The following is a 15,221-nucleotide window of genomic DNA, read 5'->3' on the forward strand; positions in this document are numbered from 1 at the left end:
ATACATCAATAATATCTATAAAAAAATAGTATCACTTTAAAATTCAACCTTAATATTTTTTGTAAAAATTTCTTAAACAGTAATCTTTAAAGTTCTTAAATAACCATAGTTTATAAACATATTTTCTATATTTTTAAATTATAAACTAACCGTAGTCTATTAAACCTGTAAAGGCGACGGATATTTTAATAAGTGCGATGTCTATATATTAGATAAAATAAACTCATAAAAACCCCATATATAGAGAATGATATAGGCAATGTTTTTAATCAAAATGGTATAAATATAAACAATGCATTTAAAATAGACTACTCTTATTTGATAATCCTCGTTTATAGAATGTCGTTATACAATATTTTTTACTGGTGTTAGAGAGAGTCTCATCTCTAAATATTCGTTACTCCAAAACGTCTCTTTAATTATTTAGAGCTGTGTTAACTCAAATTTTACTGAGAGAAATATATAGAATGAGTTTGAAGAAAATGAGAAAAAATTTAGATGTTTAATTTCTTCATTATTTAGAGGAACCTGTGTGAAAACATCACATCTTATATTATTACAATATGGGTGGAGTTGCTTAATTGTTTAGTAACATTTAGATAATTCCTTTTTACCAATAGTGGGTGTTAAACTTGTGATTGTCCAAAAGTGAAGTGTGTGCATATACAGTGTCAACTGTGAGGTACAAGACAAAGCAAAGAAGTACTCATACGAAACAGGTCTTCTTTTGTGTACTTGTAGGTTGTGTCTCAAACGGAGAGGAGGAGAAAGGAAGAGTGAAAGGCACTAACCACTGTGAGGGAAAAAAAAGTTTTAACCATGTGTGAGCGTGTTGTGTAGGATGAAAGAGGAGACATGGGGAAGAAGCAACTTTAATAACACTACATCATCATCATGCTGTGTCCTTTTTCAGAAACACACACACCTTCACTCTCCAAATCTCTTAGAATTCTATTTGCATTTCCTACCTCTCTCTCTCTCTCTCTCTCCTCATGATTTGAATACATAACTCGCTTTCTGTATTATTACTACTGTATACTATCATACATATTGGTCAACTCTTTTGTTATTGGTTGCTGCTCCACCTAAAGCTTTTACTACAACGTTCCCTCTCCCTATAAATACACTATCCCTCATCCCATCCATTACATCTTTCTCACTTAAACCCTATTTTCAAACCGCTAAGGCAGAAGAAACCTTGAACCAATGTGCAATATTATGACAAAGACCTCTTAGTGCAGATTCTAAACCTCAACATGTCGGATTCATTTGCTAGTACCTTTCACTCTTCCACTGCAAACATCACCCACAATTCCCATGCAACCCCCAAAATCACCACATTATGCTCGATAGCCCAACCTTATTGTATTTGCACTCACTGCAACCACATCCTCGCCTTCAACCAGCATGTTGGTAAGCCCAAGTCAAACACTAAGGGCTTGTTTTGATAACCATTCTAAGCATATTTTTATGTATTGAATATAGCGATACTCTTTGTATCTTTTATTTGTAAATTTGCAACAAGTGCAGTGATTATCCTTATCCATACATGCATTGATTCATCAAATTCTCATACATACATATATATATGCTCATAGTATAGCCTTCTTATTATTCTTTTTAATGTGGTTAATTAGCATTGACTTGGTTATGGTAAGAAATTTGATTACAGTTTGAGATAACCATTTATTTTCCATGTGTCCTATGGTGCAGGTAATGTAGCAGAGGAAGGGACAAATAACACAGGGTCCCATGTGCAGTCCCAGCAAAGCACAAGGTGGAGTCCAACGCCAGTTCAGTTACTAGTCCTTGAGGAATTGTATAGACAAGGCACTAAAACACCATCAGCTGAACAGATTCAACAAATAGCTTCACAGTTGCGCCAGTTTGGGAAGATTGAAGGGAAGAACGTGTTCTACTGGTTCCAGAATCACAAGGCGAGAGAGAGACAAAAGAGGCGCCGCAGGGAGATGGAGGAAAATAATGCTGCTTCTTCTAGTGAAGGTGAGAACGAAAAAGTAGTAAGAAAAGTAGTACGTGTGGGAAATTAAGAAAAGGCAATAAGATAGGGGAAGGAGGTACACTTACAGCTAGATATTATCATGTGCTAATACCACAATGTTTTTGTGGCCTTTGGGGCTATTCAAGGTTCTTTTAGTGGTCAAAAGATTCCTATATTAACATCACTCTTGCACTGATGATTTAAAACCATGAGAGAGAGAGAGAGAGCGTGGTTTCTTATGATTTTTTAGGATGCAAGATTTGACGTTGAATTTTGTGGGTGTTTGGATTTTGGCCACAGGGTTGAAAGAGACAGGTTGTGGAGTTAAAGAGACAAAGAAGTGGGCATCCACTTCAAACTGCAGTCGACATGCAGAGGTCTGTAATTACTCTTGGCTTTGTTCACGGTACTACTACGACATTTTATTCAGCTTTGTTAAGCAAAGATACCCCATAGATTATAGGAGACCAATAATAGGGTCTAATTATTTGTTCACAAGGTAAAATAAAAGATAAAGCCAAAATTTTTTTTACTCGGTATTGACACATTACGAAGAAATAAAAGAAAACAACAAGAGCTTTTGTATCTTGGAAAAAAGGAGAGGTTCAAAAGCAGCTTTTTTTAACTTTCTGTTGGAGCTGTTTTATGCTAGATCAGTTCAGACTTTCTTGGACTTGTGAATTGAATGTGAATTCTGAATTCTCTCCTCCATTTTTTCCCCTCTTTCCTGTTTTAATTTTAAATTGTTTTTACTGCCAACTTTTACTATCCGTATATTTTTCAGGAATCTGCTGCACTGGATATAGCAGAAAAGGGCTCTCATGGGTGCACTCAGTTTGAGGAGAGAGGCATACAAGTTTTGAGGAGAAACATAGCAGAAAGGAAGTTGCAATTGCAAGATAACATGGAAATGCCTTGTTTCCCTCCCACTACTATGGCAGCTCTTGCAACTTCACACAGAACACTTAACGCACAACTTAGTTACAACAGAGAAAGTTTAAACTGCTATGATGGAGAAAATGCAGATCCTCGAACCCTTGATCTATTTCCACATAAGAGGGATGACCAAGATGACATTTGTCTTGCTGAGAGGAAATCTATGTTCTGTGCCAGTGCTTCTATGGACGCTGATATCACCTCAAGCCAGTATTTTGAGTTTCTTCCTTTAAGAAACTGAACCCAAAATAATTGGCTGTAACGAATAATATATATATATATATACATACATGTCTATCAATTTCTTTTATTCCGTTTTCATTGGGACTCGCAAATCCTTGGTCTCGTTTCTCTCTAGTGACTCAGTGATCATGCATGTAGAAGTCATGTACGCGTGCATTTGAACCAAATGTTTTTGTCTTGTTGACTCACTTAGCGACTTTTCAGTTTTTGAGGCCCTGGGTTTTGGGAAAGACGTGCTCGTCGTAAACTCCATGTCTTTTGTTTTGAAACTTAAAAATAGAGCTACTCACACTCTCCTTTTACGTGGATAATGATTGATTCGCTAGTTGTTTTTGTACAACCACTAATCTCAGTGTCCATGTTCACATTGGGACATACCCAGTGACAGAGATCTAACTGTTCAGAACACTTCATCTTCACCACATTATAAGTGATTAAGACTGTTTTTACTTGGTTCTGAATCCTTTGTTTTGATTAGTTATTCTAGATTAGTTCTTCCGCTATACTCTCACATACATTTTCGATATATATAGAAATGTATGATACTTATAAGTGTATCCTTAAAAGTTAGAAAAAACAAAAAAAAAAAGAAAACTAAGTTTTAAGCAAACAACTATATTCACAAGATTCGTATACTAGGTATGGTGTGTCTAAATTCCTTGATTAGAATTATCTTATATATAGAATGAGGTGGAAAAGAAGTATACAAGGCACCTTGATATATTTGACTATGATTAGCTAATCACAACTAATATGTACTAGTGTGCTTGATACCTTTCCTTGTAGATAGGTTCTTTTTGTGGCTGTTCTAACATGCATCCATATCCTGTGAAATTGGTTGGTTGTAGATATGTCTACCATGGCCATCTTGAAAAGAAAAATGCTACAAAGGAATGAATGATTGGTATAAAACCTTACAAAGATTTAGCCATACTTCAGAATGTATTAATCATAATGTGACACTCAATCTTATAAATATTATCACTATATAATATATAACTGAATATAAAGATGATTTTATGATTTCAAAGTGTAAGGTTAAATTGAACTTAATTTTTTTTTCTCAATGATATATATTAATTAGGATTGTTTTGTATATTTCATGTATAAAAGAAATTAATTTTTATATAGTAAACTAAAATAATGTATTATACTCATATTTGTTGTATTGACAAATATTATATTTTATTAGTATATACATTAATATAAAGTCCTATTAGTATTATTAATAGTTTAAAATTTATTAAATAAAATTAAACCATGGAAGATTAGTTTTGTGAGATTAGGAGGAGATAAAACCAGTAAAGGAACTAACCACACAGGAAAATTTGATATTATATTTCAAAATACAAATTAATCATACCAATTCAATGCGATATTTTCTTACTTACACTTGCACACTGATACTAATCATATCAATTGAATGCAATCTTCTCTTATTCAAATTTGCTTACTAAAGATCTTTATCTTGAATGTTTTTAGAGCTTTACTAATACCACTAGAAAATTATCAACTAGAAACGAATTTTAGAAACAAAAACTAATTAGTTGTTATGTTGACTAAATTAGATATTTTTTAGAAACTAAAAAAATTATTGGTATCTAAATTAGTTTCTATTATTGATAAATAGTTTGTAAATTGGTATCTAATTAGTCACTAAGATTTTAACTACCAATTATATAGATTTTAAAATTAGTAGCTAAAACATTGATAGGTAATTAGATATTAATTATTTATATATTTTGGTCGAGACTAATCACAATAATTTTTAAAAAAATCGTACAATGTCTAAATATTCACAAAAATAAAATAGAAAAAAATTTGTAGGTGGGTGTGAATGAAATAGATGATTGTGGGTGAAAGAGAAGAGTATGTTTGAATGAGATGAGCGTGCCTCAATGTGAGTATGGAAAAGATGGGTGTGAAGAGATTTATATAAAAAGTGAAAGAAAAAAAATTAAGAATGAGAAAATTTGTCATCTTTAAATATAGACTTTTGGATTAAAAATAATTTATAGTTCCTATTTATTGTCACGTGGATGCAATATTCATAACATGATCCTAACTTAAATAAATATTAAAACAATAAACTATAGATTCAATAACAACACACTTTTTTTTACATAAATTAAAAATTAAAATATATTTAATATTATTAGAATTGACTAAACTAACTCTAATATCTTATTTTTAAAGTATATTTAATATTATTAGAATCGACTTAGTCAACTCTAATATCATATTTAATATATTTATAATTTTTAAAATATATTTAATTTTATTAGAGTCTATTAAGTTTCACTCTAATATTTGTTCACATATTTATAATTATTAAAATATATGTAATATGGTTAGAGTCGCCCGCCGACTATAATATTTTTTAAATTTTTTTTTAACATATCTTTAAATTTATAATAATTTTATGTGTTTTGCTGTAGTAGAATGTAATTAAATGAGGAAAGTCAATGTTTCTAAATTGTCAAAGGTGCATAAATAGAGAGACAAGGTTGGTTTAGCTCTTAGATTGGTTTATATAGTTTTGTTCAATTATGTAGTAAAAGGAAAACATTTTTTTTCTTTGGTAGCACAAGAATATAAGCTCTGAAAGATCTGAGGATAAAGAAGTTTTGGACAAGTTTTGTTATTGAATCTTGGACTTTCTCTAAGGCAAAGGTGTGGTGGATGTATTCTAAGGTAGTGGAATTAGTTTAATCGAACACAAATGTATACAATTTATATACCTTAATATAATTATAAGTAACTCTTAGAGGAGGGAGGTATATCACATTAAATTTTTTACTATGGCTCAAATAAATATTTATATTGGATTACGTCTAAAGTGTGCATGTAAGTTTTTTATACTCAGATTTGTATCTTGAGTCTTTGTTTTATGAGGTCAGTTAAAACTCTTAAGAGATAAGTTTTTGTTAAGAGATTAGAAGATTAGATTCTCATACTTGTATAAGGGTTGAGATATCCTTAAAATGCCTCTTATTTATTCCTTTGTTTTTCGCTTAAAAAAAATACTAAGTAACTCCTCTGTTTGTGTTGTTTTCTGTTTCCAACATATGAATTTAATAGATTTGTAACACTTACATAGACCAAGAAAAAAGAGAGGAAGAAGACTACATCTCACTGTATATATGTGTATAGCACTATTTTTACTATGATTCAATGCTTGTTTGAGTTAGTTACTAATGAAGAAAATCAATATGTGAAGAAGTTTTCAAACAAACTCTGATGAATTACATTTCAAACATGGTATAACAACAATTATTCCACACTATAACTGGAATTTTGTATATTTCCACTTATAACAATAATTTATAGAAGTCAGTTTGACTCATTTATATAATTACTTTTATGATAATTATATAGTGATTTTTAGATAGTTTATTTTTTAAAATATGTAATCGAATAATTAATATTTACTTAAATTTTACTAACATGTTATATACGTTCTATTTAATCAACTTTAGGAGGATTTTAAATTAAATACCAAGTAGATAAGAATTGTGTAGCTAATGTATGAGAATTTTAATTTTTTTTGCATTATATATATAAATATATTTTTTATAAAATAATCGGTACAAATTTATTAAAAATTGGATCAGTTAGATAAATTAAAGTATCTCCTACACAATGAAAACAAAGTATAAGAATTTTAATTTGAACATAAATTCAATAATTTTATAAATTTTATTTCACCTTGTCCCCTGTTATCAACCCCCTTTTATATAATCTAATCAAACAATTCCTTGTGGAATGAAATTTAATCTAACAAAATAGTTCATCGAACCCTTAAAATACTTTGAAAATTTATTTTTTAGACTTAGGTTTTTCTTATCAGAAAAATAAATCATATAATTAGAGTACTTTGAATACTCTAACTCATAAACAAAATTAAAACACAAAATTTTGCATACATATTTTACAAATAGAATATTGTCAGGACTCACCTAATTCCCTACCAAACATGTTGCTAAAACTTTAAAATTGATGCACTATTCAACTTTTCAGAATCTCCTTAGACAATATCACGTTAGAATTCAACTAAAAACAATATTTGGTACACTTTTGACAATATATGAAGATGAGTACAAGACTATCAACCCAACCATTAGATTTAGTTATGAAGCATTTATTCAAAAAAAAATTTTACATTGGGAACTAATGGTTCTAATTAATGATTATATATATATATATATATATATATATATATATATATATAAGTAAGATGATTATTTTTACTAACAGTAAACCTTTTAATTTCTTTAAATAGAAGAAATCAAATGAAGCTTTGTTTTTTCTAATAATTAACTTTTTTTACACATATTTACTAATGAAATCCTATCAGCATATTACAAGAAAATAATTAATTTAAAAAAATTTATTATATTGACTAAATTAAATATTATTTTAAAAATTAAAAAATTATAAATAATTTTTAAATTAATATCTAAATTAAATATTAAAATTTTAGTTACTTATATTTTAGATTTTAAATTAATCTTTAAAAAAACTAATAAAATTTAATTTAGAATATAAAAAAAAAGAGTAAGTAGGTACAACTTAGTAGCTAATGATTAAATATTAATTTATAAACTACTTTATAAATTTTTATTAATGATAAAAATTACTTTAGATATTAATAATTTTTTAATTTATAAAATGGTTTTTAATAAAATAATAATTAGTTATTTTGATTTTTAAAATTAATTTTGATTTAATAATTTATTTAGTGGTGTGTTTAAAAAAGTGTAATTAGTATAATTATGTTAGAGCTTGATGATATATGCAAAATGATTGTGTGAGTGTGTTATTTATTTTATATAAGATAAGTTGAAATGAGAGTTTATGGCTTAACCCATAGTGCCTAAACAAGCAGCTTCTTTCCGCATTTAAGGGGTTTCAGCTTTTTGCATTAGATTTGTTTGCATCTGTTACGAAACATCTGGTAAGGTGGTGATTATGAACACATAGAACTGTCCATGTGGAATATTCCCTTTCTCATTCAAGTTAACAAAGTGCATTATGCTTTGATTTTACATGATACTGAGAAGAAGGAAAAAGTTTGGAAAATAATTGATTCTTCTTGTCCTTGTATTCGGGAAAAATCTCTTCATAGCAATGAATATTCATTCAACTTAGGAGATATCCAGATGACAACAAAAAAAACTTCACTTTCCAGAAATAATTATTCAAAACAATTTTACAAACAAAATTAAAGTGATATAATATTTAAAAGAATGGGAGAATTTACTGGTGCTTTTTCAGCGTTTCTTGAAGTTTAAACTGCTTTGGTTGCTGAGTTTTATGGAGTTATTCATGTTATGGAGGAAGCTCAAAAAATGGGACTTACTAATGTTTGGCTTGAAAGTGATCCTGCCTTGGTTTGTGTTGTGTTTACTGCTAGGACTAATGTTCCGTGGATGCTTCAGAATCGATGAAATACTTGTCTTAATTTTTGTGGGACAATCAAGTTTAGGGTAACTCATATTTTTCGTGAAGGGAATGCGTGTGCTAATAAGTTGGCTAATTTAGGATTTATTCATAGAGAATCATTTCATTGGTATAATAGACTCCCAGCTAGTCTGTTCTTAGAATTCTTTATGAATATGTATAATCTACCTATGTATCGTTTTTGTTAACATATGGGTTTTGGTCTAGTCCCCCCATATTTTTGTATTTTCTTTCTTTTTTCATTTTTTAATAATATTTTTTTTTTCATGTGATGGCAGATGATTATTGTTATTTGAGGTGTCAGCCTAGCTGAGATGTCAAGTTGTATAGTGATACCTAACATGAAAACTTTTTATAAAAAAAAATCAAAATTCTCATTCACTTGCGCATGTGTTTGAAATCGTGTACTTTTAAAAAATAATTAAATATCAATTAATTTAGAAATTAAATATAATAATTTTTAAATTAAATATCATTAATTTAAAAATAAAATATAATTAATCATTATATTAATTAAGTGAGATACTGTTTTATAAATTAACAAATTATTGATATTTAAAATAATTTGTAATATTAATAAAAGTTTAAAATAATTTTTAAATTAGTATTTAATATTAATTATCAAGATTTTAACTACTTACTACTCTAAAGATTAATTAGTAATTAAAACCTTAATAATTAATATTATATATCAATTTAAAAATTATTTTATAAATTTTTATTAATGATAAAATTTATTTTATATGTCAATAATTTTTTTAATTTATAAAATAATATATAACTTTGTTAATATAATGATTAATTATTTTGTATTTTTAAATTAGTTGATATTTAATAATTTTTTTTCGTGATATATTAGTGATAAAATAGTTATTTAATGTCAAACTAAAATTTAATATTCTATTTCTAATCATAATTTAAAAAAATTGAAAAAGCATAAAATCTTTACATGATCAAACAATAAATTATTATTTTTTACTTTAAAAGATAATTAAATTGACAGCGTTTCCAATTAGGTTGGTCATTTGCCAAAAATAAAATTATTCTGTACAACTTAATTTCTTTATACACACTTTTTAATATTTGTCTTATTTAAAAGCTTCTAACAAAATCTTTTTATTACTTATTTCTTAAATAAATCCTCACCATTAATCGAATTAATCTTGTGCTAAATCCCATAAACACTTTTGAAATTTTAATTTATATATTTGTGGTATTGACCCAAGTTATGATATCTTTTTTTTATTCACAATAAATGAATAAAATTAAAAAATATATTTAATGAATACTCCAACCCTTTACATAAAAGAGGCTAAAAAAACCTTCCAAATCTCAACCCAAAAAGAGCCTAGAGAAAGCATCTAAACAAATATTCTATAAATAAACTATGGTATCTCATCATTGTATATATCTATCTATATATAATATAGGAATGTATTGAATTACACTTGTTTTAGTTTTTAGAAAAGTATATCATTTTTGAAGAATTAAGATGAAACTTTTTCTTGTATATATATTGATAAGGGGGTTTGGGATGTAATGGTAAATGATCCCTTTGAATTGACTAGAATTGTTGTGGTTTCTAAAGAATTTTCTTCATGGTTCTTGATGAAAATAAAAGAACATTATGATGTAAGAGTTAACATTATTATTTATTCTACTTTAATGCTTGATGAATTTTATAGAGTTTAAATGTGTTCTGAAAAGTGTGAACAAAACTTGGCAATCAAATACTACTGCTTTCTCATAATCAAGAGATCTCGCCATGATGAACATGACAACCTTGTTTGAAAAGCTAAGAGATCATGAGTTGGAGTTAAAAAGACTAAAAGAAGAAGAATAAGAAAATAAGAATAGTATAACGCTCAAAGCTAACATAAAAAGGCTTATATGAGTATGGAGGAGAAAGACATGAGAAATTCAGACAGTGAAAATCTAAACCTACTAGTGAAGAAATTTTTCAAAATTTATAAAGTACAAAAACAAGAATAAGAAAAATTTCATGCCAAAGAAAAGCTACAAAAAGCAGTATCAAAGACCAATATACACGTGCTATGAATGTTGTAAGCAAGGTTATATTGAACTTGACTACCCTTTGTTGAAATTGAAACAAAAATGTTAAAGACATAAAGGTAGAAAAGTCATATCATATAAGAAGAAAAGAAGTCTATATTGACAATTCCTCCAACTCTTCAAGTAGCTCAAGTGAAAGTGATGAAGAAGAAACTAGTTTTTGTTTAATGCTTGTGCAAAATCTTCAAGAAGAAGTAGCGTAAATAGTTATAAATCTTGAACTTAAAAAAATTATTATCAATTACTTCAAAGAATTACATAATAGTGGGGGATATCAAATGCTTACAGGGAAGGATTAGGCAAGGACATAAGTGCAACCAAAACATATATACTAACAAAGAAGGATAAATAGGAGACAAAGGCAACACAATTGCTAAGGAAGTAATCATCAACAAAAGGTCATTATATAGAGAAGGGAACACATATGAAGCCTATTAAGATGACAAAGCTAAATCTAGAGGTACTTCTAAAGGGTAGGAAAATATACCTTGGAGAGCCTAACACATGACAAAATAGAGAATCAAAAGATGAAACGTCACAACATCAAGGTCCTAGAGGCATGATTCAAGGTTAACAATTCATTCATTGTGTATTTCGATTACTTATTCTACTATCAATAACTATAAAAGACTATTTTGATTGAGAAAATGGGCATATAAAAGCAATTAGGCTATGGAACTTAAGCAAAGAAGTATGGGTTACATAATCAAGGAGGATGGAAGTATAATAAAGTAATTAGAAGTTATAGAAGATAGAGCATAACGAAAGGGATATTAAAACCTTAAATATAAAGGGATTAAGGGGTCAATAAAAGGGAGATACCCAAGGGAAATTATCGCAAAGGAGAGGGAAATCATGATGTGATTTCAAAAAAATTAAAATGAAGGTAATAAGCAAGGAGAAATGTTATGTGATTTGGAGGGACACTAATATAGAATGAACACATAATTTTGATGAAAACATTGTAGGAAGGATATAAGAATTTAATATTTTCCACAAATTAGAACTTCGAGATTAGACAAAGTACTAATATCACATGAATGACTGGATTTATGGACAAGCTGTAAATAGTATTTGTTAGATATAAATGTATTAGGTCATTGGGCAATAGTATTAAAGAATACTCAAATAAATTGAGAACTTAAACCTTTTAGATCTTTAGACGTATGGCAATCAGATAGTGACTTTGAGGAACAAGTTAAGAAAGGTTGGAATAACTATAGGATGCAAGGAAGTGGAATGATGATACTAAAAGAGAAATTAAAAAGGTTGTAGCAAGATTTAAAAGTTTGGAATTATGAGGTTTTTAGGGATGTAACATTAAGTAAGAAGAAGATCATTTATAGGATTAGCGAACTAAATAAGTCGGATGATTTAAAGGTAAAAATGATAAAAGAAAGGTGGCGAGAAAATAAGTTTTTCCATAACAGAAAATAATTCACTTTAGAGAGGAAGCTTTGCAAAGACAAAAAATTTAGGGATTCAGGTGACTTGAACACAAAGTATTTTCATTTATTAACAAAGTGAAGGAGAATCAACCGTGACATTAAAGGGGTTAAAATTCTCAAACAATAGAGTGAAGAGCCACATAAGGTAAAAGAATAGGTAAAAGAGTTTTACAAAAGTAGATTAAGTGATTCTTTAGGACTCCATTTAGGTTGGACTACAAAAATCTCCCTTTTTTTTTACCTGATGACGATAGGATGTCAACAAAAGGTTCTCAAAAGAGGAAATAAGGGAGACAATATATGATTGCGACAGTAGTAAAAGCCTTGAACCCAAAAAATTCAATTGTAGTTTCATAAAGTTTGCATGGAAATAATCAAAGTGGATGTACTAAAATGCAATGAACAATTTTCATAGCGACTAGAAATGGCCAAAAGGAAGTAACATATCTTTATAATCCCTATACCTAAGGTAAAAAATCCTAATGGAAAGGAAGAGTATAGGTTTATATTGTTGGTGAATAGCATGCACAACATCATATTTAACATTATAACAATCAAACTAAAGAGAATACTATATAACATCATATTTTGGTCCTAAAATGTACACTTAGATGTTTCAAACTTTCCTAAGAGCTCAAGGTGAGTTTATTTAAAAGTAAGATAAAGGGATAGGAGTTGAGATTAATATTATCGAATGATTCTTAACGATTGTAAGCTATATATAATGAGCATCCCATTCACATATTATTAGAGCAAAATTGAAACAATCTTGTTATTTTGACTAAGTGCTTAAATCAACAAAGTAGGAATCGTGATGGAACGCTATTTGTGACATTGAAAAAAAATGCATATCATACAAGTGCAAGTGCTTCATTTGATAAATGATAGAGCACTATGAAAACTTTTCATTTCATATGATAGGTGTTGATGAATATCAAATGGTAAGTGTAGACAAATATTAAAGTTAACGTCAACATAAAGAAATTTCTCGTAACTTAAGTCTATATTGCAGGGAATTTCTTCACCAATTGTCGCCAATAGGACCTACGCTCTAGAAAAGTCTAAATCAAGATATCTTAGAGTTTGATCTAAAATTGCATTGCCCACCAAATATCTTGAAAGCACACTTCAACCCTGGTCTAGTTATTTGTTCAGTACAATGTGCATTTTTACCATAGTTTGGAGCAAAAGGTTTTGTTACCAAAAAGATAAGTACTATTAGTTACCAAGTATGTTGCATGAATGATGTGAGTTGATTTTCTATTACACATGTTTTTTATGGTTTTCGCTTTGATTAAGATTGAGATTAGCAGGATAATGTGAAACTCAGTGAAGATTGCCACTGGACATGAACTTAACCAAGTGATTAAGTAAGTGTGAATGTTTTCTTCAAAAGAGTAAAGAGAAAAAAACACACACTAAGATGATGAACACAAAATTTAACAATACAAAAGAGAATGAAATGACCGAATTGAAATGGAAGATAAATGAACAAAAAAATGAAGGAACAATGGCAGAATAATGAAAGGAAAGAAGGAAAGAGATAAAGAAGCTTATGGAGATGGAGAAATGGAGGTGATTCACGCCACTTGTGGGAGGAAGCTCCAAGATAAGTGAGGAAGTGAGTCGCCACTTGCAACCATCTCTTCCAATATAAGACTCAAATGAATTTTAGGAACACTCAGGATTTCACTCAAGCAAGGTTTTTTTTTACTATTCATTCAATATGTATTACAAGAGACAATACACTCTATTTATAGCCTTTGGCGCCTTGGTGAGAAAGAGAGGAAGGGAATGGGTGGCACATGATAAGAGGCTTCTAGAATCTAGGTTTAGCCAAAAGGTGTCGCACACATGGAGGAGTTTTTTAGAAACTAGGTAAAAAATGAGCACATGGAGAAGGGGCAACACATGATGACCTATTCTAGAAGCTAAGTCAAAATGTGGGTTTTGGCACAAGCCCAATTTATGCTAATTAAATCATAATCTATTGAAATAAAAATTAGGGAAAATAGATGGTGCTTAGGTCGAATAATATGGGCTCTGCTCTTGGTAATCCTCTAAGGTATAAGAGGCCCTGAGTCATTGGCAATGGACTGAGTCTGATCTAGCCATGGGTCCTGTGTCATGCTCCTGGTCATCCTTCTAGAAGGTTGGGCTAGCTCAATGGGTGCTTTGTCTATCAGGGTTTCATCATGCTCCTCGGGTTTCGTCAATCAGGACGTCCATGAATTTGACACACATGTAGAGAAAGGAGTTAGATCGCTGACATTAAAATAATTACTCCCTAAATATGTGTTAGGCAGATCTAACTCATAAACATTATCATTGATCATTTTAATGATCTGAAAGGGACCGTCACAACAGGGAAGGAGTTTAGATTTCCTTTAAGTAGGAAAACTATCATTTCTCAAGTTAACTCATACCCAATGCTCAGGTTCAAAGATAATTTCTTTGCACCCCTTATTTGCATGTTGAGAATACTTGCATACATTCCTTTCTATTTGTCGCTTGACGTGTTGATGTAAGTTTTTAATAAATGTAGCTTTTTCAAAACCATCTTTGCACAACACCTCATTAAGGACATGAATAAGAAGTAGGTCAAAAGGTGTAACGGAATTGAACCCATACAAAATCTCAAAAGAGGTGTGAGAAATAGTTGAATTAACTACTCTATTATAAACAAACTCAATACAAGGTTAATGTTTCCATCCAACTTACTTTTAAAAATTGAAAATATGAATACTCAATAATAACATCTTACAAGATAGACTTAAATTCAATTTTGTTGATTATATTTGATGAATTGGTAATTTTTGGTCACTATAAAATTTTAATCGTATTTTTATAGTTTTTAAAATTAAGAAGATTTAATTTAATACTAATATACTATTTAATTATTAATAGAAAAATTTATATATTTGTAAATTATAATAGTATTAATTACTTATTTACAAACTACCATAGCTAATTTTGAAAAACTGAAAATATAATTTTTACCATATAAATTTTGTAGAACTCAAATTGTAAATTATAGTAACCAAAAGTTAGGGTGT

At 29.1% G+C, this 15,221-nt stretch overlaps 1 protein-coding gene across 1 annotated transcript; it reads left to right on the top strand.

Moving 5' to 3' along the window:
- Window positions 1-765: 765 nt before the first annotated feature.
- LOC137809639 (WUSCHEL-related homeobox 6) lies at window positions 766-3,248 on the top strand. Its single transcript, XM_068610740.1, has 4 exons — window positions 766-1,413; window positions 1,714-2,004; window positions 2,303-2,379; window positions 2,787-3,248. The coding sequence occupies exons 1-4, from the start codon at window positions 1,257-1,259 to the stop codon at window positions 3,177-3,179; spliced, it is 918 nt and encodes a 305-aa protein (XP_068466841.1). The 5' UTR covers window positions 766-1,256; the 3' UTR covers window positions 3,180-3,248.
- Window positions 3,249-15,221: the final 11,973 nt, after the last annotated feature.

Source organism: Phaseolus vulgaris, chromosome 2 (genome assembly GCF_000499845.2).
Source record: "Phaseolus vulgaris cultivar G19833 chromosome 2, P. vulgaris v2.0, whole genome shotgun sequence".
Lineage (NCBI taxonomy): Eukaryota > Viridiplantae > Streptophyta > Magnoliopsida > Fabales > Fabaceae > Phaseolus > Phaseolus vulgaris.

What these genes read in the sequence shown, in the direction of transcription:
- LOC137809639 (XM_068610740.1), top strand. Translation starts at nt 1,257, where the DNA reads ATGTCGGATTCATTTGCTAGTACCTTTCACTCTTCCACTGCAAACATC. An exon ending in CGCCTTCAACCAGCATGTTG is followed by an intron (nt 1,414 to 1,713) that starts GTAAGCCCAAGT and finishes CCTATGGTGCAG; the next exon opens with GTAATGTAGCAGAGGAAGGG. An exon ending in TGCTGCTTCTTCTAGTGAAG is followed by an intron (nt 2,005 to 2,302) that starts GTGAGAACGAAA and finishes TTTTGGCCACAG; the next exon opens with GGTTGAAAGAGACAGGTTGT.